General features: G+C 42.8%; 1 protein-coding gene across 3 annotated transcripts in view; it reads left to right on the top strand.

Moving 5' to 3' along the window:
• The window catches only part of LOC124718912 (F-box/LRR-repeat protein 7-like), a 64,831-nt gene that overhangs the window by 8,519 nt on the left and 28,890 nt on the right, over window positions 1-27,422 (top strand). For all 3 annotated transcript variants that reach the window (XR_007005938.1, XM_047244567.1, XM_047244566.1), the window contains exons 3-4: window positions 8,267-8,468; window positions 19,338-19,642. Coding sequence is in view for 2 of the 3 variants with exons in the window: in XM_047244567.1 (XP_047100523.1) it covers window positions 8,267-8,468; window positions 19,338-19,642 (507 nt within the window). In the remaining variant the exon portion in view is untranslated. The remainder of the gene's footprint in view (window positions 1-8,266; window positions 8,469-19,337; window positions 19,643-27,422) is intronic.

The raw sequence follows: 27,422 nt of genomic DNA, 5'->3' as shown, positions 1-27,422 counted from the left end.
AGACTGTCTCTCCTGCATGTCTGAGATACTATTGAGGAATGAGCTGACAGAAAAGAACTGCAACACCAAGGAGTTGCGCGACATAAAAGAAAGTTAGTAGGCATATTTCCACATTGGAAAGATTTTGTCCCTTCAAATTTTGCACCAGTCACATAAGAGTGGCACTAGTTGCAACACCGTGAGGACGCATATCAGACTTGCTGTAAATACACACTGTAAAAGTCACGAGTGTTAGTTCCTGTTGTGAATTGGCAGGAGCCAATTCACGGAGTTTGGAGGAAGCCGAAAGGCATGCATTTAAGCTCACTCAGGCTGGCGTGAGGTTTGGAAAATGACAAGGAATTATAGTAGCCAAAAATAGTACACAGCTTCTGGAATACTTAACTTTAATCCATAATTCGTGAACATCGCTCTTGACGGTACATGTTCTACAATCTCAATATTAACTAGTAATCGTGCCTTGCTAGGTCGTAGCAAATGATGTAGCTGAAGGCTATGCTAACTATCGTCTCGGCAAATGAGAGCGTAGTTTGTCAGTGTACCATTCCTAGCAACGTCGGCTGTACAACTGGGGCGAGTGCTAGGAAGTCTCTCTAGACCTGCCGTGTGGCGGCGCTCGGTCTGCAATCACTGATAGTGGCGACACGCGGGTCCGACGTATACTAACGGACCGCGACCGATTTAAAGGCTACCACCTAGCAAGTGTGGTGTCTGGCGGTGACACCACAGTTCCTTTGAGACTGTATGTGGTGAGGTGAGTCGATACTAGTCAAGAATACCTTTAAGGCGACAAAGACACCATATCGACACACAACTGTGTTCGAACAAGGTAGTGTAATAGGGCTACGAGAAGCCGGATGTTCCTTCTGTGATACTGCAGAAAGGCTCGGCAGGAATGTGGCCATGGTATAGGATTGCTGGCAGTGGTGGTCACGAGAATGTACAGTTGCGAGAAGACTCGGCTCCAGATGGCCACTACTGAGAGGGAAGAGTGTCATTTTCAGTGCATGGCTCTGGTGCATTGTACTGCATCTGCAGCAGCAGTTGGCACTATAGTGACACAAAAAACTGTTACAGATAGGTTACTTGAAGGAAAGCCCCAAGACAGACACCCTGTGGCGTGCATTCCACTGAACCCTGTGAGAGCCATGAGAGCAAGATGAGTTCTATTGTTGTTTCTGAAAGCTGGTTATGCCTCGGTGCCAGTAGTGGCCGTGTGTCCGTTAGGAGGAAGCCAGTAGAGAGCCTGCAACCAACCTGTGTCCATGCTAGATATGGATTTGCAGACCGGAGTGTTTTTTTTTTTTTTTTTTTTTTTTTTTTTTTTTTTTTTTTTTTTTTTTTTTTTGTGGTTTTCGGGCGCACAACTTCAATGGTCATTAGCGCCCTGACTACTCTAAGAATGCACCGCGAGGCACAAGTTGACAACAACAACTAAAAGGGAAAACACAATAAAAGACAGACTGACAGGCATAGGATTAAAAAACATCATCAAATGTCCTTAGCGAGGTGTGTCAAATTGATAAAACAAAGAACACGAGCAGCTGCTCGTGGGTCATCCGCTAAAATGGCATCGAAAGTATTAGGCAGGTTAAGATCGAGGCGCAGTGTGTTAAGATCAGGACAGGACATTAAAATGTGTCTAACCGTCAGCAAGTGCCCACATGGGCAGAACGGCGCCGGCGCAGCCGTCAGCAGATGGCGATGGCTGAACCGGCAGTGTCCAATTCTTAACCTTGCTAAAACGACCTCCTCCCGCCGAGAAGGGCGTGAGGAGGACGTCCAAGCCACGGGAAGAGGTTTTAAGGCCCGAAGCTTGTTGTCGGTAAGTGCAGCCCAATCGGCATGCCACAGCGACACAACGCGCCGACAAATGACCCTGCTAAAATCGGACGAAGGGACACAACAAGAAGCTGTCCGAGGCTGGAGGACCGCAGCCTTGGCCGCGGCATCTGCAGCTTCGTTCCCAGGGATACCGACATGGCCAGGAACCCACATAAAGCTAACCGGCGTACCGACGTCCACCAGCTGCTGAAGAGAGCGTTGGATCCGGTGTACGAAAGGGTGAACCGGGTACGGATCACTGAGGTTCTGGATGGCGCTCAGGGAATCTGAGCAGATGACATAAGCAGAATGTCGGTGGCGGCAGATGTAAAGAACAGCCTGGTAGAGGGCAAAGAGCTCAGCTGTGAAGACCGAACAATGGCCATGGAGCCGGTATTGGAAACTTTGTGCCCCGACAATAAAGGAACACCCGACCCCGTCATTGGTCTTAGAGCCATCTGTATAAATGAAAGTCATGTTGTTGAACTTCGAACGAAGTTCCAAAAAACGGGAGTGGTAGACCGAACCGGGGGTGACCTCTTTTGGGAGCGAGCTGAGGTCGAGGTGAACGCGGACCTGAGCCTGGAGCCAAGGTGGCGTGCGGCTCTCGCCCACTCGAAAGGTTGCAGGGAGTGAAAAATGAAGGTGTTGAAGGAGGCGACGAAAGCGAACTCCAGGGGGTAGCAAGGCAGAGACATACAACCCGTATTGAAGGTCAAGAGAGTCGTCAAAAAAGGAACGATAAGACGGATGGTCGGGCATTGACAGTAGCCGACAGGCATACCGACAAAGCAGTATATCGCGCCGGTAGGTGAGTGGCAATTCGCCAGCGTCAGCATGAAGACTCTCTACGGGACTGGTATAAAATGCTCCGATCGCAAGTCGTAAACCCCGATGTTGTATGGAGTTGAGGCGGCGTAGGATGGATGGCCGTGCAGAGGAGTATACGAAGCTCCCATAATCCAGCTTGGAGCGGACGATCGACCGATATAGACGAAGTAGGACGGTTCGATCCGCTCCCCACGACATACCACTGAGAACACGGAGGACATTTAAAGAACGGGTACAACGGGCGGCCAAACATGACACATGTGGAGACCAGCTAAGTTTCCTGTCAAAGGTAAGGCCTAAAAATTTGGTTGTCTCCACGATTGGGAGAGCAACGGGACCGAGTCGTAAGGACGGTGGGAGAAACTCTTTGTAGCGCCAGAAGTTAATACAGACCGTCTTCTCGGCAGAAAAACGGAAGCCATTGGCGACACTCCAGGAGTAAAGACGGTCAAGAGAACGCTGAAGACAGCGCTCCAGGACACGTGCACACTGCGCGCTGCAATAGATGGTAAAATCGTCCACGAAAAGGGAGCCTGATACATCAGCTGGGAGGCAATCCATTATTGGATTGATCGCGATGGCGAAGAGAGCGACGCTCAGAACTGAGCCCTGTGGCACCCCATTCTCCTGGCGAAAGGTGTCGGACAGGACAGAACCCACACGTACCCGAAACTGTCGATCCATTAAAAAGGAATGAATAAAAAGAGGGAGGCGACCGCGAAAGCCCCATGTATGCATGGTGTGGAGAATGCCCGCCCTCCAACAGGTGTCGTAAGCCTTCTCCAAATCAAAGAACACAGCCGCGGTCGGGCGCTTCCGCAAGAAGTTATTCATAATGAAGGTCGACAAGGTAACCAGATGGTCAACAGCAGAGCGGCGCCTTCGAAATCCACATTGTACATTGGTAAGTAGGCGTCGAGACTCGAGCAGCCAAACCAATCGAGAGTTAACCATTCGCTCCATCACTTTACAGACACAGCTGGTAAGCGAGATAGGTCGATAACTGGAAGGCAAGTGCTTGTCCTTCCCCGGCTTAGGAATCGGGACAACAATAGACTCGCGCCAGCATGCGGGAACATGTCCCTCAATCCAGATGCGATTGTATGTACGAAGAAGAAAACCTTTACCCGCAGGAGAAAGGTTCTTCAGCATCTGAATATGAATAGAATCAGGCCCTGGAGCGGAGGACCGTGATCGGCCAAGTGCGGTTTCGAGTTCCCGCATGGTGAATGGGGCATTATAACTTTCACAATTCGAGGAGCGGAAGTCAGGTGGCCTAGCCTCCTCTGCCTGTTTGCGGGGGAGGAAGGCAGGGTGGTAATGAGCGGAGCTCGAAACCTCGGCGAAAAAGCGGCCGAAGGCATTGGAGACAGCCTCAGGGGCCACAAGGACTTCATTCGCGACCTTCAAGCCAGAAACTGGGGAGTGGACCTTAGTGCCAGATAGCCGGCGCAGGCTACCCCAGACAACAGAAGAAGGAGTAGAACTGTTGAAGGTGCTTGTGAAAGCAGCCCAGCTGGCTTTCTTGCTTTCTTTAATAATACGACGACACTGAGCACGTAATCGTTTATAATTAATACAATTCGCCACTGTAGGGTGGCGCTTAAAGGTGCGTAAAGCACGTCGACGAGCACGTAAAGCGTCTCTACATGCTGCGGTCCACCAGGGGACCGGTACGCGACGTGGAGGAGAAGTAGGGTGAGGGATGGAATATTCAGCAGCAGCGAGAATGACTTCCGTGAGGTGTTCGACCTGACGATCGCAGCTTGTGAAGGTTTGATCCTGAAAGGTAGCCCTGGAAGAGAAGAGCTCCCAGTCTGCCTTGGAGATGGTCCAACGAGAGGAGCACGGAGAGGGAGTATGCTGCAGGAGATGGATAACACACGGGAAGTGGTCGCTCGAATATGTATCAGAAAGTGCATACCACTCAAACCGGCGTGCAAGTTGGGGAGTACATATAGAGAGGTCTAAATGGGAATAGGTGTGAGATGTGTCCGAAAGAAAAGTAGGGGCGCCAGTATTGAGGCAGACAAGATCGAGCTGGTTGAAAAGGTCTGCTAACAAGGAGCCCCTCGGGCAGGATGCTGGAGAGCCCCAAAGGGGATGGTGGGCATTGAAGTCTCCAGTTAACAAAAATGGTGCAGGTAGCTGAGCAATAAGTTGCATCACGTCTGCCCTGGTAACGGCAGATGACGATGGAGTGTAAACGGTACAAAAGGAAAACGTAAAAGTGGGGAGAGTAATGCGGATGGCAACTGCCTGCAGGCCGGTGTGCAACGTGATGGGATCGTAGTAAATATCATCCCGGACCAGCAACATAACCCCTCCATGAGCTGGGATACCTACCACAGGGGGTAGGTCAAACCGCACAGAGGTGTAGTGTGCCAAGGCAATTTGATCGCATGGGCGTAGCTTCGTTTCCTGGAGGGCTACGACAAGCGGATGGTGCAAGCGGAGCAGCAACTTCAAGTCCTCTCGGTTGGAGCGAATGCTGCGAATATTCCAGTGAATAAGTGCCATCGTAAGAAAAGAAAGATGAGAGAAGTGGTCACCTCGAAGGCCGCTTAGGGCCTGGCTTCGAGCGAGCACTGCCGCCGCTATCAGTAGGCGGACAGTCATCGTCCATTGGGTCTATAGGGTCATCGGCCATCTCGGGAGGATGGCCGGGAGGGGGAGCTTCCTCCGCCAGTGAACGGCCAGATGTACGGCGACCAGCGGTGCGGCCAGGCGAAACGGATGACGGCCTGGGGCGGCAGCCGCTGGGTGGCGCAAGAGAAGAAATGCGCCGTGGCGGGGAAGGAGAACTGTGCTTCCTATGCGCCTTTTTGGAAGGACGTGTAGTGGAAGTACCGGTCGAAGGCTGTGAGGTCGAGGTACGGAGGAAGTCTGCGCGGGATGGTTCCTTCTTGAAGGCCCGTGCATCTGACTTCGGTGTCTTCGTTTTAGCAGAAGCTGAAGAAGGTGCTCGTGTCTGTGGGGTGATGGGAGGAAGAGGAGACGTCGACCGCGCGATCTTAGCACTGGCCGAACGGACGACCGTGGTGCTGAAGGTCAGATCGCATGTCTGGGTTGCTACCTCCCGGGTAGTCCGAGGAGAGGCGAGGACAGTACTGTATTTCCCCGCTGGGAGCAGCGTGGGCTTCCTACTAGCCAATAGCTTGCGAGCAGCCGAGGTGGACACTTTCTCTTTGACCCGAATTTCCTGGATACAGCGTTCTTCCTTATAGACAGGACAGTCGCGGGAGGATGCTGCATGGTCACCCTGACAGTTCACACAACGAGGAGACGGAGGTGGACAGTCACCCTCATGGGCATCCCTGCCACAGGTGACATATTTAGCCGCATTGGAACAAGACTGTCGAGTGTGATTGAAACGCTGACACTGGTAGCAGCGCGTAGGTGTCGGGATATAGGGGCGAACAGAAATAACCTCGTAGCCCGCCTTGATGCGCGATGGCAGCTTAACACTATCGAAGGTCAAGAAAATTGTCCGGGTCGGTACAAGGTCATTGTTGACCTTTTTCATGACCCTATGGACAGCCGTCACGCCCTGCTCAGCGAGGAATGATTGAAGCTCCTCGTCAGTCAATCCGTCGAGGGAGCCAGTATAGACCACACCACGAGACGAATTCAAAGTTCGGTGGGCCTCCACCCGGACAGGGAACGTGTACAGGAGGGTGGCCCGAAGCAGTTTTTGTGCCTGAAAGGCATTCTCAGTTTCCAGTAATAAGGTGCCGTTACGCAACCTGGTACAGGATTTGACAGATCCGGCTATGGCATCTACGCCCTTCTGAATAACGAAAGGGTTGACAGAGGAAAAATCCTTTCCGTCCTCAGTTCGAGAAACTACGAGGAACTGTGGGGCAGGCGGTAGTACTTTTGTCACTGTTGGCTGGTCACGTTTCCGTTTTTGGGTCGAAGTCGAAAGAGATGGAGTAGAATCCATTGCGGAGGAATCCCCCATGATTGCCAGCGTCTCCGATGGCGCGCTCCTTCCTTGTGGGGACCCTCTCAGAGGGCACTCCCGCCTTAGGTGAATGTTTACACCTCAGGTCACACCTCCCGAGAAACAGACGGAGGGACCAATCGGCATGGTCAGAAGGTATCAGCTCAGGCAATCACCCCTCCCCGGGCCTGGCCTTTACCAGGGGGTACGCGCGTGCCTTACATGTCTACCCAGGGCGGGGACTTACGCGTTACCCCGTCACCGGCTACGCATGCGAACGCGTGGGTCGGCCTTCAGGCACGCACAGGGAGGAAGGAAGAAGAGGAAAAAGAAGAGAGAGAGGGAGAAAGAGGACAGACTGTCTCAAACGCCGAGGCGGAGACCAGAGAAGGCAAGGAGAAGAAGGCAATGAGAAAGCAAGGGGAAGAAGGCAATAAGAAGGCAAGGAGAAGAAAGCAATGAGAAGGCAAGGAGAAAAAGGCAATGAGAAGGCAAGGAGAAAAAAGCAATGAGAAGGCAAGGAGAAGGCAAGGGAAAGAGTAAGGAAGACAGTGAGGTGGAGAAGAGCAAAGAAAGGAACCAACAAAAGGAAGGAAGAAACGAGAAGTGAAAAAACCAAAAGGACCACGATGATAGGTCGTGGAACCGTCCGTCTCCGGACGCAGGCGCGAACTACCCCCGTGAGGGGGATGGACTCCTTTTAGTCGCCTCTTACGACAGGCAGGAATACCGCGGGCCTATTCTAATCCCCGGACCCGCAGGGGGGAGACCGGAGTGTGATTGTGTAAGACAGCAAGTGCATTCTCGCAGTTGTCTTATAGACTCTGACTGCAAATTTGCTTGTCATTGTGGTGATTCAACCTGCCTTTCATTCCAGGGGGTATTTTCCAACAGGATAACTCTCTGTCTCTCTCTGTCTCTCTCTCTCTCTCTCTCTCTCTCTCTCTCTCTCTCTCTCTCTCTCTCATACCACTGTTCTAGCCCTACGTGCTCTACAGAGTGGCAACACGTCGCCTCGACACGCTCGATCGTCAGATCTGTCTCCGATCGAGGACGTAGGAGCGTCATCAGATGAAAACTCCAGTGTCATCCACAACTGGCATTAACTGTCCCTGTATTGACTGACAAAGTGTAATAGACATAGAAATCCATTCCACAAACTGACACCTGCTACCAGTACAGCACAAGCATGCATGTTTGCATGCTTGCATTCTCAATATTCTGGTGGTTACACTAGTTATTAATGTACCAGCATTTCGCATTTGCAGTGACTTATCTTGTACTCAAATTAACCTGTGATCTTGCAATGTTAATCACTTAAATATGTAATATAGAACAATGTATTTGCAAACTTTCATTACTCTACATTTATTACTTTTTGGTGTCCACCCCCAGTGACTGAGTGGTCAGCGTGACAGAATGTCAATCCTAAGGGCTCGGGCTCAATTTCCGGCTGGGTTGGAGATTTTCTCTGCTCGGGGACTGGGTGTTGCATCGTCATCATCATTTGATCCCCATCTACGTGCAAGGTGCTGAAGTGGCTTCAAATCGAAAGACTTGCACCCGGCGAACGGTCTACCCGACAGGAGGCGCTAGTCACGTGACATTTACATTTATTACTTTTTGGTGCTGCGATTTTTTTCCATTAGTGTATTTCTGTTACAGAGACTCGAGTGCGATAGATTCGGACAGCTGTAAGGGTGGCACGACTGACCGGGAGGCAATACAGACCTTCTGCGACACCCCGAACCTGCGAATTGTGTGCATGCGGCGTGGTGCCACGTCCCGTGTCTTCCGTGCTCTCTATAACAATTGCCAGAAGCTCTCGGAGCTGCAGATGCATGTCACCCAGAAACTCAGCTACTCTGTAAGTGTTACTTTATTTGGATTAGTGTATTGCTCTTCATGTTCGAGGTTATCACTTTTTTGTTCTAAATATCTGTAAGTAACTAAACCTTCCAACGGTTACACAGAGCGTTCATTCACACCCTGAACCTTATTCTTAGGAGATATACGATATTTTTGTACCGAGCTTTTGTTAGAGCTATAATTTTCTGCCAAAAATTTGGTCTTTGGCAGAGAGAGGCAAGACACAGTGGAACAGGTGTCTATGCTCCAGTGTTTATATACTTAAAGATGCAATATTTAACAATATCTACTGGTTCTGTTTCCACTGTATTTGCTTTTGAAACTGGTAACAAACAATTTGAGCACCTACGCCTGTAGTTCCTGTGCTCTGCACAGCAGGGAGCAAAACATACCTACGACCATACCTAGTCCAAAAAGGCAGATGTTACTGATGAAATAACACTGGCATAATTTGTATTAGGTTAGTCCATAAGTTCATAGTGTTTTTGTTTTGTGTTTTGGGAATTTGGTTCCTATCGGTTTATTTATTGAGTGTCATTTTTTATTTTATTTCACTGTAGTTATTTGAGTTTACATTTTGTCATTTGGAGACAGTGGATGCTAAAAATTGGAGTGCCAAGTGAAGAAATCAGAACATTTCCAAAATATTCTTTCGTCTGACTTCAATAGAGGGGTGACAGTAGTGGAGGGTGTATGTGGATAATACCAATGGAGAGAGAGCATCTCAAGAAAATGGTATCTTGTTTTAAAGAGTATCATTCCGACATTAGTGACTCTCCACATTCGAATAGACATATGAGGTTTGATGAAGATCATTTAAATACATTAATCTACAGTGATCCACATCAGTGTGCTTGAGAACAGGCAGATGTTATGAACTGTGTTCATTCCACTATCGTGTGACATTTGCATGCAGTGGGGAAGGTTCAAATATAGGGTGTAAGGGTACTACACGCTCCAAGCCAAAATCACAAAAAATCTGTGGGTGGCCATATGTGCGTCTCTGCTTGCTCGTCATCAATTGGCTCATAAACAACACTTAACATTGCTATCCTGTATTGTTATTGGTGATGAGAAATGGAGGCTTTTTGCTAATAAAAGAAAAAGAAAGGAATGGTCGAGCCCAAACAAATCAGAAACTCCTCATACAAAGACCTGCGCACATCCACAAAAGGTAATGTTACACATCTGGCGGAGCAGTGGCGGTGTGGTGTCCTACGAATTACTTCCCCAAGTTGTAACCATCTCTGCTGATATTTACTGTCAATAACAGTGATGTCTTGCAGATGCAATTCGAGAACAGCAACCAGGGAGAATGCGTGAAGTGATGTTACTCCATGGTAACACCTGCCTGTATTCTGCTAGACTGACAAAGAAACCCTATACAGGAGTTGGGTTGGGAAGTCATTTATCACGCCTCTTATTCACCTGATCTTGCATCCTCAGATTTTCAGCTTTTTTGCTCTCTAGTGAACAACCTTCAAGGAACGTCCTTTCTGGATGAAAATGCACTCCAAACATGGCCCGACTAGTTCTTCACCTCGAACCGTACGATTTCTACAGTTGTGGAATTGCAGGGCTACTCCAGTGTTGGCAAACTGTTGTAAATAGTGAAGGAAGATATATTATTGATGAAAAAAGTCTCTGTTATGTGTAGCTGTTGTGTTTATTAATCTTACGGAAAAATGCTACAAACTTATGCACCGACGTAATACATCACTCTTGCCGAGTTAAGCAAAATGTACAACATTCACAAAGTCTTAACCGACAAGGACTCACTGCAGTGGCAGTTGGCTGAGCTCCGGGTACATGTGAATCCTGTGCTAATGTGGATGTGCCCAGTTGCTGATGCCTTTCGACCCACATCGGTGGCACTGCAATCTGGGAACTTACCTGCCTTACCTTAATGGACATTTTCTTGCATTGTGCTTCTGTTGGTGACACATTCACAAAATTTTGATGAAATTGTGGGCCTGAGAAAACCTTGGTTAGGCAGAAAGTAAGTAACCAACAGTTCTGATAAAAACAGACTATTCTTGAAATCCTGTGTCTTCCAGTTAAGCTGGTTTATGTCAGTACGATAGAGAGTTGTGCACCAGGTCAGAATTTGAGGAGCCTTCACGGAAGACACTGATTCTGAATAATTGTCTTCCTGAGGGACATTTTATGGACTTAATGGTCCCAGAGGGAGATAATACAACATGCGAGCACAACATTCACACATCTGCAGATCACACTCAGGTGCCTATTATTCTACTCTCAAAGAGTGCAAAAAAAAGAACACCTATATCTTTCCGTGCGAGCTCTTATTTCCCTTATTTTATTATGACAATCATTTCTCTCTATGTAGGTCAGTGTCAACAAAATATTTTGCATTTGAAGGAGAAAGTTGATGATTGAAATTTCATGAGGAGATCCCACCCCAATGACAAATGCCTGTTTTAATGATGTGCATCCCAAATCCTGTATTGTGCTGTGACACTCTTCTTCTGTCTCTCAACAATATAAAATGTGCTGCCCTTTTTTTGAACTTTCTTGATGTATCCTGTTAATCTACATGGTAAGGATCCCACACTACGCAGCAGTACTCCAAAAGGACAGACAGGCGTAGTGTAGGCAATCTCTTTAGTAGATCTGTTGCATCTTTTAAGCATTCTGCTAATAAAATGCAGTCTTTGGTTCATCTTCGCCCAATATTTTCTGTGTGTTCTTTCCAGTTTAAGTTGTTTATAACTGCATTTCCTAGGTATTTAGTTGACTTTACAGGCTTTAGGTTTTATTGATTAATTGTGGAAACAAAGTTTAATGGACTCCTTTCAGCACTCATGTTGGATGACCTCACACTTTTCATTATTTAGGCTCAATTGCCAATTTTCACACTGTACAGATATCTTATGTAAATTGCTTTGAAATTGATTTTAGTCTTCTGATGACTTTACAAGATGATAAATGACAGCATCATCTGTGAACAACCTAAGATGACTGCTCAGAATGTCTCCTAAATCATTTATATAGATAACAAACAGCAAAGGTCTTATAACACTTCCTTGGGGAATGCCAGGAATCACTTCTGTTTAACTCAATGACTTTGTCAGTCACTTTGAACGGAGACCTCTCTGATAGGAAATCACAGAACTGAGACAATTCACAAGACTGGTGATCTTTTACAGAAGCTCGAAATTTAGTGTGGTCTTCAATGTGAGATGCTTATAATAGTTTCCACACCAAAACTCTGCCTCCAAAATTGATGACAGTGCTGCTAAAGCAGAGTTACTGAATGCTTCCAAAAGCATGCAATTTGATTACAAGCTGCTTGCGAGGTGCAGAGTCAAAAGCATTCTGGAAATCTAGAAATATGAAACCAATTTGAAATCCCTTGACAATAGGACTCATCACTTCTTATGATTAAAGAGAGTTGTGTATCACAAGAGTGATGTTTACAAAATCCGTGTTTACTATGTGTCAGTAGGCTGTTTCTTTCATGGTAATTCATAATGTTCAGACACAAGATATGCTCCAAAATCCAGCTGCATATCGGTTTTAATGATACAGGCATGTAATGTAGTGGATTATTCCTATTGCCTTTCTTGAATATTGGTGTGACCTGTGCAGCTTTCGAGTCTTTGAATATGGATCTTTCATCGAATGAGCTGCTGTATAAAATTGGTAAGTATGGAGCTATAACATCAGTATACTCTGAAAGGAACCTAGTTAGTATAGTGCCTGGGTCAGAAGACTTGCTTTTATTAAGTGATTTAAGTTGCTTCACCACTCCGAGGACACTACTTCTAAGGTACTCATGTTGGCAGCTGTTCTTGATTCGAGTCCACAGCTCGTGGTCTAATGGCTAGCGTTGCTGCCTTTGGATCACAGGTTCGGTTCCCAGCTGGGTTAGGGATTTTCTCTGCCCAGGGGCTGGGTGTTTGTGTTGTCATCATCATCATCATCATCATCATCATTTGTGACAGTGGCTAGATTGGACTGTGTAAAAAACTAGACTGTGAGAAAAATTGGACCTTTGTATGGGTGCTGATGACTGCACAGTTGAGCACCCCACAAACCAATAATAATAATAATAATAATAATAATCATCATCATCATCAACATCTTGATTTGAATTCTGGAATATTTACTCTCTCTTCTTTGGTGAAAGAAGTTTGGAATCATGAATTTAGTAACTCTGCTTCAGCAGCACTGTCATCATTTTTGGAGGCAGAGTTGTGGTGTGGGAACTGTTATAAGCACCTCACATTGAAGACCACACTAAATTTCGAGCTTCTGTAAAAGATCACCAGTCTTGGGGATTTTTAATTCATTTAAATTTGGCATGCTTTTGTCATTGTTTCTGTAACAGTATTCTGACCTGTTTTGTGTTCCAATCAGCTCCATTGTTTGTTTGTTTATCTCTCAGTTGCTGTTGATGCTATTTCTTTGAATTCAAGTCACATCTGGTCTACAGTTAAATTGTTGATTTTGGAAGGAGTGGAGATTGTCTCTCAGGAAGACATAAAGGGAATCTTTATCTGATTTTTTGAATAGGTATGTTTTTCATTTATTTTTGGAGGATTTGGGAATTGCAGCATTCAATCTCACTATGACAACCCTGTGTTCACTAATCCATATGTTTGTTTTGATACTTGTATTATTTGTTGCTAAGAAGTCATCTGTGTTTTCATAACCATTTACTTTTCGAGTTGGCTGATTAACTAATTGCTCAAAATAATTTTCACAGAAAGTGATCAGCAAAATTTTGGATGACATTCTAAACACCACAATATTTAAGATACTGCAAACCACCATTCAAGATAAGATTCTCCACTACTATTGCATTTACCTACTCAGTTGGAACCATAATGTCATCAGCTATTTTCTACCACGACACTGAGAATATATGTGATAAGGTAGTGAACATAACCCTGCTTACCAGTGCTGTTTTAAGATGTGATACAGCACAGCAGTGTAATTTTGGTTCATCTGGTCTAACCACATCTAAGAGTAGTTATTGTCACCAGTTAAAATAAAAACTTTTCTGCAACAACCACAGTCAATTCCTGTGCAATTGTTTGTAGTTCTGCTTTGTAGCATCAGACAAGCTAACAGTAAGGCTTATTGCACTTGAGGTTGGACCACCTCCAGGTATATTGTCTGCCCTCAGCCTATTTATATAAAATTTCTGCCCCTGTGACATCAGATCCCTCACTTTCTGTAACATCCATAATCAAACTACTTTTATTTGTGCCAACTGTGATCTCACTTATACTTGTTCACAGCAACTCTTGCAAGAGATTTAGAATATATCTTTATGCTCGAAAATATACAGGGTGTTCCATTTATCTGATGACCGCTTGCCCGGAATATTGCAGGCCAGCCTCGAAAGCTGTGCCTGCCGGTCGGATAGGTTGCACGGGACCACACTATACCCCGCCCCCAATTTTTTTGGGGGGTTTTAGCGTGAAGGCCGTACAGACATTGGCGCCTTGTCAGCCTGTGTCATTTGAGCAGAGAAACAGGTATCACAAGTGTAACAGTGAAGTTTTCAAATGCAACAATGGCAAGAGCAAATTATTCATGTCTGCAACAAATGTTTATTTACAATTTGTACGTGCATACAGAGTCTGGTTGTACTGTTCAGAGACTGTCTGAACCGAAGTTTCCAGGTGTTAGAGATCTGAGTCATAATACAGTTCACAAATAAGTGAACAAATTTTGTGAATCGGGAAATGTTCAAGACAAGAAGCATAAATGATGACGAACAGTGCTCACAGAAGCTTGTCTTGATGGCATGGCATACTGCCTGGAAAGTTCTCTTGAAAAGTTGATTAGAAGTCTTTCACAGTAAACACAAATATTATGTACCTCTGTACAATGAGGTGCTAGGCTGCTTGGGCTAAGACCATATAAAGTATCAGTAGTACAAGAACTTTGAGCTGCACATCACTTAGCCGCTGCAGCTACGTAAGGCGGGTGACCTTGAACGAGCTTCGCCTGGCTGCTGCCAGAGCTGGAGGATCGCGCTCTAGTTTTAACTAAGCGCGATCTGCAGTTATTGCTCGTTTCCGGTGCCGCCATTGCAGTTATCAGAGCCGCAACTTCCTGCCGCGCCCATCTTGTCAGTAACTACGTCACTGCTACTGAGGCAGCTGCACGTCAGTCGACTCGAGGCAGGCACACAGTACAGACAGCCATGCCATACCGAAGGAGAAGATATTCAAGAAGACCGAGACTACCGATTTACAAAAATGTAGATACATTTGATTTTAAACCTAATCAGCCTGTACAACAGCAACTGCTTGGAGGACCTATTACTTTTGTAGGGTGTAAGATTAATTTTTCTTGCACTACTACAGAGGTTGTCAGTGGTAATTGTTGGCTTACAATTGCTCTATTACGAGGAGGTGATTCAGCACTTGGAGGACTTGAGAGCTATAATGAGAGAGATATTATTAGCTACCGTACATTTTCTATTGGTGTTATTCCAAACAAGAGTTATGGTACTTGTGTAGCAACTACAGACAAACATTTCTCTTTGTATACAAAGAACAGAAGGAAGATTAACGCGAATGAAAGACTTAATGTATGGTGCAAAATTAGTGGTGTTTTAGAAGGTTACATTGATGATGAGGAGCTGCTCCGTCAGTGTGCCCCATTCTTTCTGCCCTATGCACAGTCACTGTCCTAGCTGGACTACTGGTAGCACTTTGGAACTCAAGTGATCGCTTCCACTGATTTTGTACAATTATTTATGACCACCGTCCACGATGCTCGATAATCCCCATCTGTCAGGATGAGAGTTCAGCTGCAGTTGTTCCTTCGCATTTCAACTTCACAAATTGCCCTGTCGACTGTCGACTCGGGCAGCTTTAGAAGGGTCAGAATTTCGCTGATGGATTTGTTACTCAGGTGACATCCAATGACCAGCCCACATTTGAAGTTAACGAGTTCTCCCGATTGACCCGTTCTGCTGTTACTTTTTCTCTTCTGACAGCACAATACTCAGCACCTCTTTTTATGCTGGCGGGCTGTAACATGACTGGTTATGGTGAAATAAATGTACTAACCAAGCTGTGATCGTATGAAATGGCTGATTCCCAAGTTGAAAACTCAAAACCCAGAAATCCACTACCATATAGTTATATAAAAATTTATAAGCATCTGCATTAATAGACACTTAATGTAATTATGATGATGATCATGGACTTATATTTTTCAAAAGTAATGATAAACAATTATTTATACTTCATTTTCCAATTGTAAGTTTCAAGGACGATTTTGCACAAATATATCGATGTACACTATGTGATCAAAAGTATCTGGACACATGCAGGAATTCGGTATGGTGTTGGCCTACCCTAAGCTATGGTGACAGCTTCCACTCTCACAGGCATACATTCAGTCAGGTGCTGGAAGGTTTCTTGGGGAATGACAGCCCAGTCTTCATGGAGTGGTGCACTGAGGTATCGATATCGGCCAGTGAGGCCTGGCACGAAGTCGGCGTTCCAAAACATTCCAAAGGTATTCTATGTGATTCAGGTAAGGACTCTGTGCAGGCCAGTCCATTACAGGGATGTTACTGTCGTGTAACCACACCGCCACAGACCGTGCATTACGAGCAGGTGCTCTATCACATTGAAAGATGCAAATGCCATCCCCGAATTGCTATTCAACAGTGGGAAGCAAGAAGGTGCTTAAAGCATCATTGTAAGCCTGTGCTGTAATAGTGCCATGCAAAACAAGGGGTGCAAGCCCCCTCCATGAAAAACACGACCACACCATAACACCACCACCTCTGAATTATGTTGTTGGCACTACACATGCTGGCAGCATCCTGTTGTCGGAGCACCACAATGTGTACCGCAATTCATCACTCCTCACAATGTTTTTCCACTGTTCAATTGTCCAATGTTTATGCTCCTTACACCAAGTGAGGTGTCGTTTGGCATTTACCGGTGTGATGTGTGGCTTGTGAGCACCTCGAAATCCAATTTTTCGCACCTCCTGTCTAACTGTCATAGTACTTGCAGTGGATCCTGATGCAGTTTGGAATTCCTGTGTGATTGTCTGGATAGATGTATGCCTATTACACATTATGACCCTCTTCAACTGTCGGCGGTCTCTGTCAGTCAACAGACGAGGTCGGCCTGTACACTATAGTGCTGTATGTGTCCCTTCACGTTTCCACTTCACTATCATATCAGAAACAGTGGACCTAGGGATGTTTAGGAGTGTGGAAATCTCGCGTACAGACTAACGCAAGTCACACCCAATCACCTGACCACATTCAAAGTCTGTGAGTTCCAAGGAGCACCCCATTCTGCTCTCTCACGATGTCTAATGGCTACTGAGGTTGCTGATATGGAGTACCTGGCAGTAGGTGGCAACACAGTGCACCTAATATGGAAAGTCTTTTTTTGGGGCGGTGTCCAGATACTTTTGATCATGTAATGTATGTCCATTTTCAACTCTTTGCGAGACTTACTCTGAGGATGGCAGGACGATACATGGCTAAAATATCAGTGGTAGAATTTTTATTTGTGCAGCTGTATGCCCGAAATTTAATGGACTAGACTGATATGTGATAGTATTTTCTTTTCTGTATGTTATTAGAGGTATATCTTTGTCTTTGGGCAGTCAGTAGCACAAGTTTGAAGTGCGAGGATGGACTACAAGTTGTGTGTGTTGTGTTAGCATGGTGGTTGATGTTAATTTGTATTTTGAAGTAAAATGACTGAAAGTATATGTATTTAACAAAATGAAGCCGAGCATTCTCTTGACAAGTATAAAAAGGTGCATTTCAGAATGGAATACGAGCCTACAACTTTCAACAACAAAAGGCGATTAAAAGATGTGTATAATGAATATTGTTTATTCAAATTTTACTGTTCCTACCTCTCTCCGCAGTGTATCTCTATCTCAGTGTGTGAAGTGCTATGAAAATTATTAATTTGCTTCAGAGTTGATAGATCAACTGTTGGGCTACAAGAGGGTGGTGACGGTCCGAGGGTCCATCACACGTGACATCAAGCCATCAATTCTGTATTATGTTTGGGTGTCTGGATACTTACTAAAAGACAGTATTTATGTCTTCAAGTGTAAAAAACACTGATTTATCTTCAGTGGCACCAAAGACAACATTTTCACAAATACTTTTTGGGAATAATAGAATTCTAATTACATGCAATTATTGACAGTAATTAGTTGCAAATCTTTGAATAATCAATCAGAATGTTGGTGAATGTTTTATGCTCTAATATTTTACTGTAGAAAATTTGTTTGAAGTTTCATTAATTTAATACAGGTAGTTTGAAAATGGATGTTTTGTAGCATTTATTACATTCAACTTACAGTTATAAATAACACATCAAATGAAAGTGCAACTCAGTTTTGTTTGTATACCTGTGCACAAAGGGAAGAGTACGGAATGACCAAGAGTGACTGAAGAACATCTTGAATGAATGAGAATCTTTCATGCAAGCCATAAGAAATCAGTTTGGAAGGTTAGTCGTGAATCAGCAATTCCAGTGTGTTCTGTGTGCGGACTTAAGGAGACACTTCCAACTACCTCCTTATTATTTGCAGTTGTTACAAGCTCTAAATCCTAATTGTAATATAAACTGGCCAGCTGCGAGTAGGACTCGCATTCTGAGAGTTCTGTATAAACATAGTTATGTACGAAGACACGTTGATCCAACACAAGGATTGAGGATCATTAGGATATTTGCCTGTTCTCGACATTGATACTGGAAAGATACTGACCCTGGGAATTTCAAGACTTCCCGGAATGTTTTAAATTTAACAAAAAATTTTCTTTTCGTGTGATTTAATTAAAAAATAAAATTTTTCTGTTTTTTCTTCCTTTACTTGCACTGTGAAACCTTGCTTCTCACCAAATTTCATGATTCTAAGTCAACCCTATAGGTTTCAAGGGGTGAGCATGCAAGTATCAAATGTGACATGAATGGCCATATCGTTTGTTTGCATTGACATAAAATCTTTATTTTTTTTACATCACTGAGGATCCATAAACCTTAGCATGTTACATAAATTTCAGCCTAATACCTCTATCTTCCTGAGGAAAAGGCATCTTAACAGACAGATGGGCAGAGAGATGTCACATAACAAATAATGGAAAAAAAATTATTCATGTGATATAGCTATAAATTAACAGTTTTGGTTTTTTCCATATACTTGTACTGTGAAACCTTGCTTCTTGGTAAATGTCACGATTCCAGGTAAATGGGAAGACCCTATAGGTTTTGATGAGTGAGTTTGCAAGTATCAAAATATTGAAAATAAGTGGCTGGATCTTTTGATTGCATTGACTCACAAACTTCATTTTAGTATATCACCTAGGGACCACAAACATATGCTATGGTGACCCCAGTTGCGTCAGATTTGATACTCAATGACCCAGATGCTAAACACATTTTCCAGTTATTACTATCATTGTGGAAACCTCGTTCCGAAATAAGTATATTTCCATTCTGCTCCATTACTGAGTATTTTTTTCCCAGTAAAAATTTTGCTCTGATGTATGTACGGGTGGTTGGACCAGCTGTGTCAGATGAGGCTGAAACCTGTTGATAGTGAATACCAGCCTGTCTCTTACATGGCAAGTAGTCAGTTTGTGGCTGTGGATGAGGTGGCTGCATGTCTATTCACCACTAATACTTCTTTGCCTTTATTTCCTGCAGTGATCCATCTGCAATTCTATTATGGAACTCGTATTGCGGGAAACTAGTTATAAGCATCAGAACAGACAGAAAACATATGCTTAAATGACTATTACAGGCACTTCTTTCCTCTCGAGGTTTCTCATTCCTCTGTTTGTAAATGCTTGTTTAGTAGGTAAATTGTTGTCCGGTTGCAGGTGCTGAAGAATTTGGTTGAGAAGTGCTCCAGAATACACACGCTGAGAATACCCAGTGAACTGCTGAAGTCGGAGAAATTTTCAGAGGCAGTGTCTCATCTGCAGCACCTCCGTGTGCTGAATGTAGTCCTACGCTTCACAAAAAGCACTCCCGTACTGCGACCCTTGGGGGACGGGTGCCCGCAACTGGCCGAGGTCGACTTGAGATCCACAACTGTCGATATGGACGATCTGAGGTGCTTTCTGAATGCCAAGAGGAACACCCTTAAGTCCATACGCATAAAATGGACAATGGCTGGAAAAAAGTGAGTCTTGTAACCTCTCCTTATATCACTGTTTTAAATTCTCATCAAGTTGACTTGATATACCCTCTATATATGTAGTCAATATTTTCAAGTTACATAATATCTTGTGTAGGTTTTTTTTGTGACAGGTGGACATTCAGCACATTTCATTCTCATGTATGCATAGGTACCCACTGGATACAAAAAGTTGAAAATACATCTAATTACTTAGGTTTGTTTCAATCAGGAACAGTGTGCGCCACAACCAAATTAATGAGATTTAAGATAATGAAGGTTTATAATCTGTTTATTGCAGATAGATTTCAGCTATACGTTGTTACCTTCAGGGCAATTCATAGTGAATGGAGTAAAATGAACCTCAAGACAGCTATAATTGGCGATTTTTTTTTTTTTTTTTTTTTTTTTTTTTTTTTTTTTTTTTTTTTTTGTGGTCACAACCAGTATCTTCAAGTGAACTACATAGGAAGTAAAGGATTTCATGTAATACAAATGATCAAAATAGCATATGAATCTTTTAAAAAAAAATTTAAAAATTAAATTTTTGTGAGAATTTGTAAGGAGATTTTTTAAATATTTTAGTAGATCTATTTAAAGCCTTTAAACAGGTAGAAAAAAATCAGAATTAAAATGTACTGACAATAGTTCACACTGTCACACCAAGACACCCCCAAGGCTCGTAGTAAAAAATCAAACCCCTGAAAAGGGAAGATGTCAAAATAAATAAAACAGGACAGTGGGACTAATAGTGCAGTGGTGCACTAAGAGAAGAAACCATAAATAAGCACAGTGAGTGAAAACAAAAGACATAAATATGGGAAGATCAAAACTGGGGACCAAGCAAGCTAAATAACCAACCCCACTCCCTCCCCCATGCTCTCTCTCATCCTCTCTTCACTCATTCTCACACCATAATGAATAAATATCAAGACCATAAGGCTGATTGAGCAACAAGCCAATAAGCGTATTAGTGTGGAATCTATGACATGGAGGACACTAAGTTAAAAACGCAACACACTGACACAGTTCAATTACGTTAAAATTACTGCAATTATATCCAAGTCATGACGACTCAGCATAAATAAAATCCCGCATGGTACCACTTGACCTTACAGATAACAAACAATTAAACTAATTGTTTGTCATGTGCAATGTCGATGGTACCATGTACAATTTTGTTTATGATGAGTTGCCATGACTTGGATATAATTGCACGGAAGACAGGTATACAGTAGCTGAAACTGATGTGCAATAAACAGATTAAAAATTTACAACTAATACTGCTCTTCCTGTACCGTGGACATCTAATTATCGCTTAGGTACTTTTAAGAAAGTTGGAGGTTAATAAAATTGTGTAACTCTTTAAACATCTGCAGTAATGTTTGGTACCATTACTTCCAATCTTACATGATCATACCATTATTTGAGCCATTATGTTTAATGCTTTTACTCAGTTCATTTCTGTACTGTGCAACAGTCGGTACTAGACCTGTTCGTCATCTACAAATTTTGCATTCCTTCGCTTTTCTTGATTTGTAGTACACACATAGTGTGTTGCAGTGTGTTTATAGACTGTAAAACATGGCCATTTTGACACCACTTAAGTCATTTTGAAATCATAAAGTTTAAGAAATATTGCTATTAACTATTTATTTTGTTTCTTCTGCTGCCGGTTACAGTTTTTTACTCCACTTTATGTTTAATTTAACACAGTGATCGTTAAACTGCACCCTGTATGTGGCCCAAATTGAGTATTTGGCCAGCCTGCAGTTGTCAGCCATATTTTATAATAATGGACATCTAGAGAAAAGAAAAAAAAATTAAGCACTTCTTCAGAAGATAGTTTTTCTGATCAGTGATAAAACAAAATAATTACAAGGACCATAATGTTTTAAGAGGTGCTTAATTTTAATTGAGGCTGGTGAATTTGATTTGGCCACGAGCTAGGTGAAGCTGGTCACTTATCTCAGGGGCAGATAGCCAAAGTGAGCTTACAGAGTGTTGTAGGGGGAATGTTTTCTCATTTGTCATTTTGTTTTCTAGTGTTGAGAACTCATGGATGTGTGTGTGTGTGTGTGTGTGTGTGTGTGTGTGTGTGTGTGTGTGTCTCATACTGATCAGCTACTAAGGTATAAATTTCATTTGGCAGTAACACAGTTTTGTGAATGCACATTACAGAGACAGTCACCTTCAAATGCAATACATATTGGTAACAGGGAGTATGACATGAGGTTAAGGGTGTTGTAATGCAACATAACGAGTACAAGAAAAATGACATTCACAACCTTAGTAAATATTTTAACAGTGTCTTCTATTGCATAATGCATTTAAATTTGGGTAAAATTAATGTTATTACTGTATTTTCTGGACTATAAGACACTACAGTCTGTAAGATGCATCTTAATTTTTAAGCAGTTTCTTAAGAAAATAACATTTTTTGCCATTTTTGTTATTAGATTGCAGTTTATGAAACTGAACTGATCTTTAAAATCCCTGAGAATCATCATCTGAACTTTCTTCTTCTTCTTCTTCTACTTCTACTTCTCCTCCTCCTCCTCCTCCTCCTCCTCGTTATAATTGTTGCCCTCTTCATATGTTAGATGGTCTTCGCTGCCATCGAGAGCATTACTTATGCAGCACTTACTTAACAATAATGTCTTCTCTCACTCTAGACCATGACTGTTTTGTACACTGACACATTTGTTTGACTGTAGGTCATTTTAAAGCTCCCTTCAGCATGAATTCATGTTGGCTTTCGTTCATCGTCCATTTGTTCCATTCCTCTCTCATACACACTTTAAATAGTTTCTCTATTGAGACATCGAGAGGTTGCAGTTATGAAGTAAGTCCTCCCAGAATAACAGCAAACTCTGTATTTCCCTGTCTCATTTCTTTTTCACATAATTTTTCAAATGAGTACTAAACTGATCTATCACAAGAACAGAACTCTTCTTCGATAAAGCACCTTTTCTTCTCTCCCGCACTATGTTACACGTAGTCCATAATTTCACACCAGCCTCGTCCATCCAGCCTTTGTCATGTATGTGAACAGCACCACCTGGCAGTATTTCAGAAGGTTTTGTCATTGTTTTGCTCTTGAAAATGATTGTTGGAGGCCATTGGATTAAGTTTAGTACTGTCAGCACAACGTGAAAGGACAACAGTTTAGTGCATTTTTCATGTCCACTTATTCTTATAGTTAGTTTTAGCCCCTTTTGTTGTGTTGGCAGAACAGCCAACACCGTGTTACTAGAGGAGGTTGAAATGCACGCACGAGGAGGGAAGTACTATACTGACGTGAGGTCTGGAACATGACAAGGAATGAGAATTCAGAAAGCGGACGTAATTAGTTCGATACTTAACTTTAATCCATTAATGATGAATGTCACTCTTGACAGTACATGATTCACAATATTATCTGTTCAGAATACATTCAGTAACTGAATATGGTGCCTTGCTAGGTCGTAGCAAATGACGTAGCTGAAGGCTATGCTAAACTGTCGTCTCTGCAAATGAGAGCGTATATAGACAGTGAACCATCGCTAGCAAAGTCGGCTGTACAACTGGGGTGAGTGCTAGGGAGTCTCTCTAGACTAGACCTGCCATGTGGTGGCGCTCGGTCTGCAATCACTGATAGTGGCGACACGCGGGTCAGACGTATACTAATGGACCACGGCCGATTTAAAGGCTACCACCTAGCAAGTGTGGTGTCTGGCGGTGACACCACACCTTTCATTGCAACAGCTCTGTTACTTGGCACATAAAATGTCTGTGGAGTTTCATCCATATTCACTGTTTCACTTAGTTCCACTCTGGTTTTCTTTTGATATTGAATAATAAAGCAATGGATAGGTAATATTTTCTCCTCATACTCTTGTGGCATTTTCTGAAATATTATGTTTTGGTTCACATGCTAAGTCCATGACACTTCATAAACCTATAGCACCAACTAACTCCACCCTTAAAGTCTTTTCAAGTTCCACTTATGACTGTTGAATCATTTTTGTATTAATTCTAATGCCATTTTGATGGTGTCCTTGAATCTATTTCAGTACGTCACCCACTACTTTCGGCCATTTTGTATTTAGTCCTCTATCTGCACATTTAGTCTTTCTCATTTTTTTCAGTTCTCCTTTAGTAGCCCCAATCATGAATGGTTTTTTTTCTGTTGGTGGAGGGCCAAAGTTCCACTCAGCTGCTCTGTTTCCATGTTGTTCTGCATGTGCTACTACTTTCAATTTACAGCCTACATCACACAAATACCTTGTATTTTTTCCATTACGAGATTAGCTACCAAGAAAAATATTGTACTATTACCGATAACACAAATCACTTTCAAATCTTCACTGGCACTGTAGACTGCAGTGATGCATCATAGGCTAGACAGTGTTCTGGGTTTGTGATGGCGGGGCAGGAGGGAGACAATGTAAGCAAGCTTGTGAATCCCCGCAACTCGTGTTCGTATCATTGGTGCACTGCTGCTGCCAGTATATTCCGGTGTTGCCAGATAGAGAGAGGTTTACTGTGGCATTGAATATATGACCATTTTTAAGATTGCTGGGAATTTTAAATCAAATATTGGACATTTTTATATTAATTTCAAGTATAAGACGCACCTGAGTTTTGGAGGCAATTTTTTGAAGAAGAAAGTGTTTCTTATAGTCCATAAAATATGATAATCAATCAATAATTCATCCACACAGACAACACAACACTTTGTCAGGCTATTACAAACTCACAGCTTCAGGGTCCTGAGGGTGGTGGTAGTCTGAAACAGAGAACAGACACAAATAATAAACTGTTCTGGGCTATTATGCTGTGGTTGAATGGTTTTAAGGTGAAATCCATTCAACCATGGCATAACAGCCCAGAACATTTTATTAATTGTGACATTTCCAGGCATGAATGTTTACATTTAACAGTAAACAGTCAACACGAAGTATTCCAAATGATGCAGACTTTTAACAGTCTATACTTGCAAGTTGATGGCCAACTTATCATGCCCTTTCTGTAGTCACTCTGTCTGACAACATACTAATTTATGTATTTTATCAATTTATAATAGGATTGGTACATATGCAGACCAAGGTGACCCCCGCCACCCCCTTCCAATTTCAGTATTTGATCTCGAGTAAAAAAGTTTGACTACCACCGATTCAACACACTGCTACCTGTTTCAAGCATGTACTGCTTGTTGTCAGATATTTGTGGGTACAGATGTCACTTAAAGATAAAATGTCTTAGTCTAAATTAAAGAAGAAGTGTTTTATTCAGCTGGTTATGCTGTTGTAGGGTCTATTGGGTTATTTGGGGTTGAATGGAGATTGTTGAAAAATATGGTTTTGTTGCCAAAAGAATGAGAATAATGTGGTGTACTGGAATACTGAATAAAACCAACATGCTTTCAGAAATAAAGTATTGCATTATGCCCCTTGGTGCTAAGGACACCTCAATGGGCACAACTGCCAGGGTCGAGTAGTGAAGCTTAGTGTTGGAAATATTTAAATAAAGAAAGGATTTCATCACGGAAATGAGTTGTCACCGATTCTGTTCAAACTGTGTACAAAATAAAACAAAACCACGGTAGACTTCCTAGGCTTTGCTGACGATATGGCACTGCTACACGAGAACGAAAAAGGTGCACAAATGGCACTGGAAAACTCTTGCTGTTGTCACATCAAAAGCCAAACAGAAGCTAGTGTAGAGTAAGACAGAGATCACGATCACGAATTCAGAGATGAACTGGAAGGCTGAAGAACAAGTAGTGGGGAATGTGAACAGCTTTCGTTACCTTGGGAAAACGTAACGGGAAAGTTACAAACCGACAAGTGCTAATAGACAGGCCCCAAACACTACAGAAACTATGATATGTTGCAAAGACAAGCTGTTTAAAAGAAAAACCTGTCCTGGAAAGCCAGACTGAGTCATTGTATGTCAGCAATGAGAAATTCTGCATCGTATACTACGGAGACGTCCACCACGGTGAGAGAGTGTGCATTTGGCCAGAGCACGAGGGACAAAAGGTCTCGAGAGACATTTGTGGTACAAAGAAAATGAAGTGACATTTGGACCAACAGATCAAGCCGGAAACTGTATGAGAGTGTATAACCAATTTCAGTCCGGTACAAAAGAGAAGACTGACATTTGCCAAGTACTTCATGAGGATGGTTGACAAGACATTGACCGAGAAGGTAGGGGGGACAACATGCTAGACAGGGAACAACTGGATGAAACAAGTTGGGGAGCATTGTTAAACAACTGGAGTATCTATAAACAGCAGTGCAGGATAGGTCTGGCTGTAGGTACACACTGAATGGTGACAGTACTGATACCAGAATCAAAATTAGGACAAGTCGGGCACGATCCTAAAGGATTAAAATTAATAAATACCTCTACTTTAACAAATTTGTTTGTGTGGCCATCCTCCACAGCAAGCACTGAAATATTTATTTTGAAAATAGAAAATTGCCTTTTCTTACTGCACTGTATTTTATTTTCCCAGATGTGTTTTACCTTTTTTTTTTTTACTTTAAGACATCTTCAGTGGATCTAGAATGATGCAGTTTTGTTTTGATATGTGTTTTTGTAGATTATAAAATAGTTCACATCTCGTTTTTTATGTAAAATAAATGATTACTTACAGTTCTTCACGTTTTTGATTGGCATCTGTGTTTCCCCTCATCTGGTCACATGGTGGACATCCAGGAGGTAAGCACTGTAAGTAATCACTCACACACTCACATAAAAAACAAAAAGTGGATTGATTTATAATCTACAAATAACACATATCAATACAAAACTGAATCATTATAGATCCCTTTGAAGATGCCTTAAAGTAGAAAAGGTGAAATACATCTGGGGAAATAAAATATGGTGCAGCAAGAGAAGGTGGTTTTTATTTACAAAATTGATACTTTAAATGCAAGAATGTTAATAGTAATTTTGGCTCGTGTCCTTTGCTACTATTCAGGACAGTGTGACAGATTTCAGACAGGGAATAATAATTCACTCTTAAATACATATTTATTTCACCAAAATCAGTATATTCTGAAATTAACAAGGTATTAATTTAGTGGATTTTGTCAGCTGAGTAAGCCCCAACTGAATTGCAGCAGTCAGTTGGCATGTTAAGTGTAGTGGTTGTATTATAGGAAATGCTGCTGCCACATCCAGTTCTCACACAATTTCTCCAGTACTAGTACGGGCATTTCCCAGCGTGCAGATCATTTTCTCGGTATTGCCCATTAATGAATGCCCAGCAGTCAGCCTCACGCCTGTTGTGTGTTTTTTGGTAAGATGCCAAAGTGCAGGATTATTCAAAAAGAAGGAGCAGAATCCTAGAATTCACCCCTCACAAATTGCAGGAGGTAGAAATGCAACTCAGACACTCCTAAACTGAGAAAAGTAGGAAGTTTTGAAGAGTGCACATAGGAGTTCAATCAACACCACAGTTTGTTTGTAGGAAAATGGCAACATCACAGGGATAATAGTTTTGTGTGCTACAGTTAGCAAAATCAGTCTGTTGTTAATATGGAATGTGCATTTATGAATGGGATTGATAGTTGTGTCTGCATACGGGGAGGTGAGAGTCATTGTCATACATCAGATCAAAATATAGTTTGTATCTACATGAATTACAAAAGGAGCTGCAAGAAATGAACCTAAACACCACCTGCATCGTGAACCATGCAGATTGCTGTTATTCCATGCATTGTATCCCAATGACAACACCAAAAGTTACAAATTTTGTACTGCTATTCTAGAGGATTTGGAAGAAGACACA

Source organism: Schistocerca piceifrons, chromosome 10 (assembly GCF_021461385.2).
Source record: "Schistocerca piceifrons isolate TAMUIC-IGC-003096 chromosome 10, iqSchPice1.1, whole genome shotgun sequence".
NCBI lineage: Eukaryota > Metazoa > Arthropoda > Insecta > Orthoptera > Acrididae > Schistocerca > Schistocerca piceifrons.
The sequence above is the reverse complement of the archived record's forward strand: the minus strand, read 5'-3'. Positions and strand labels throughout refer to the sequence as shown.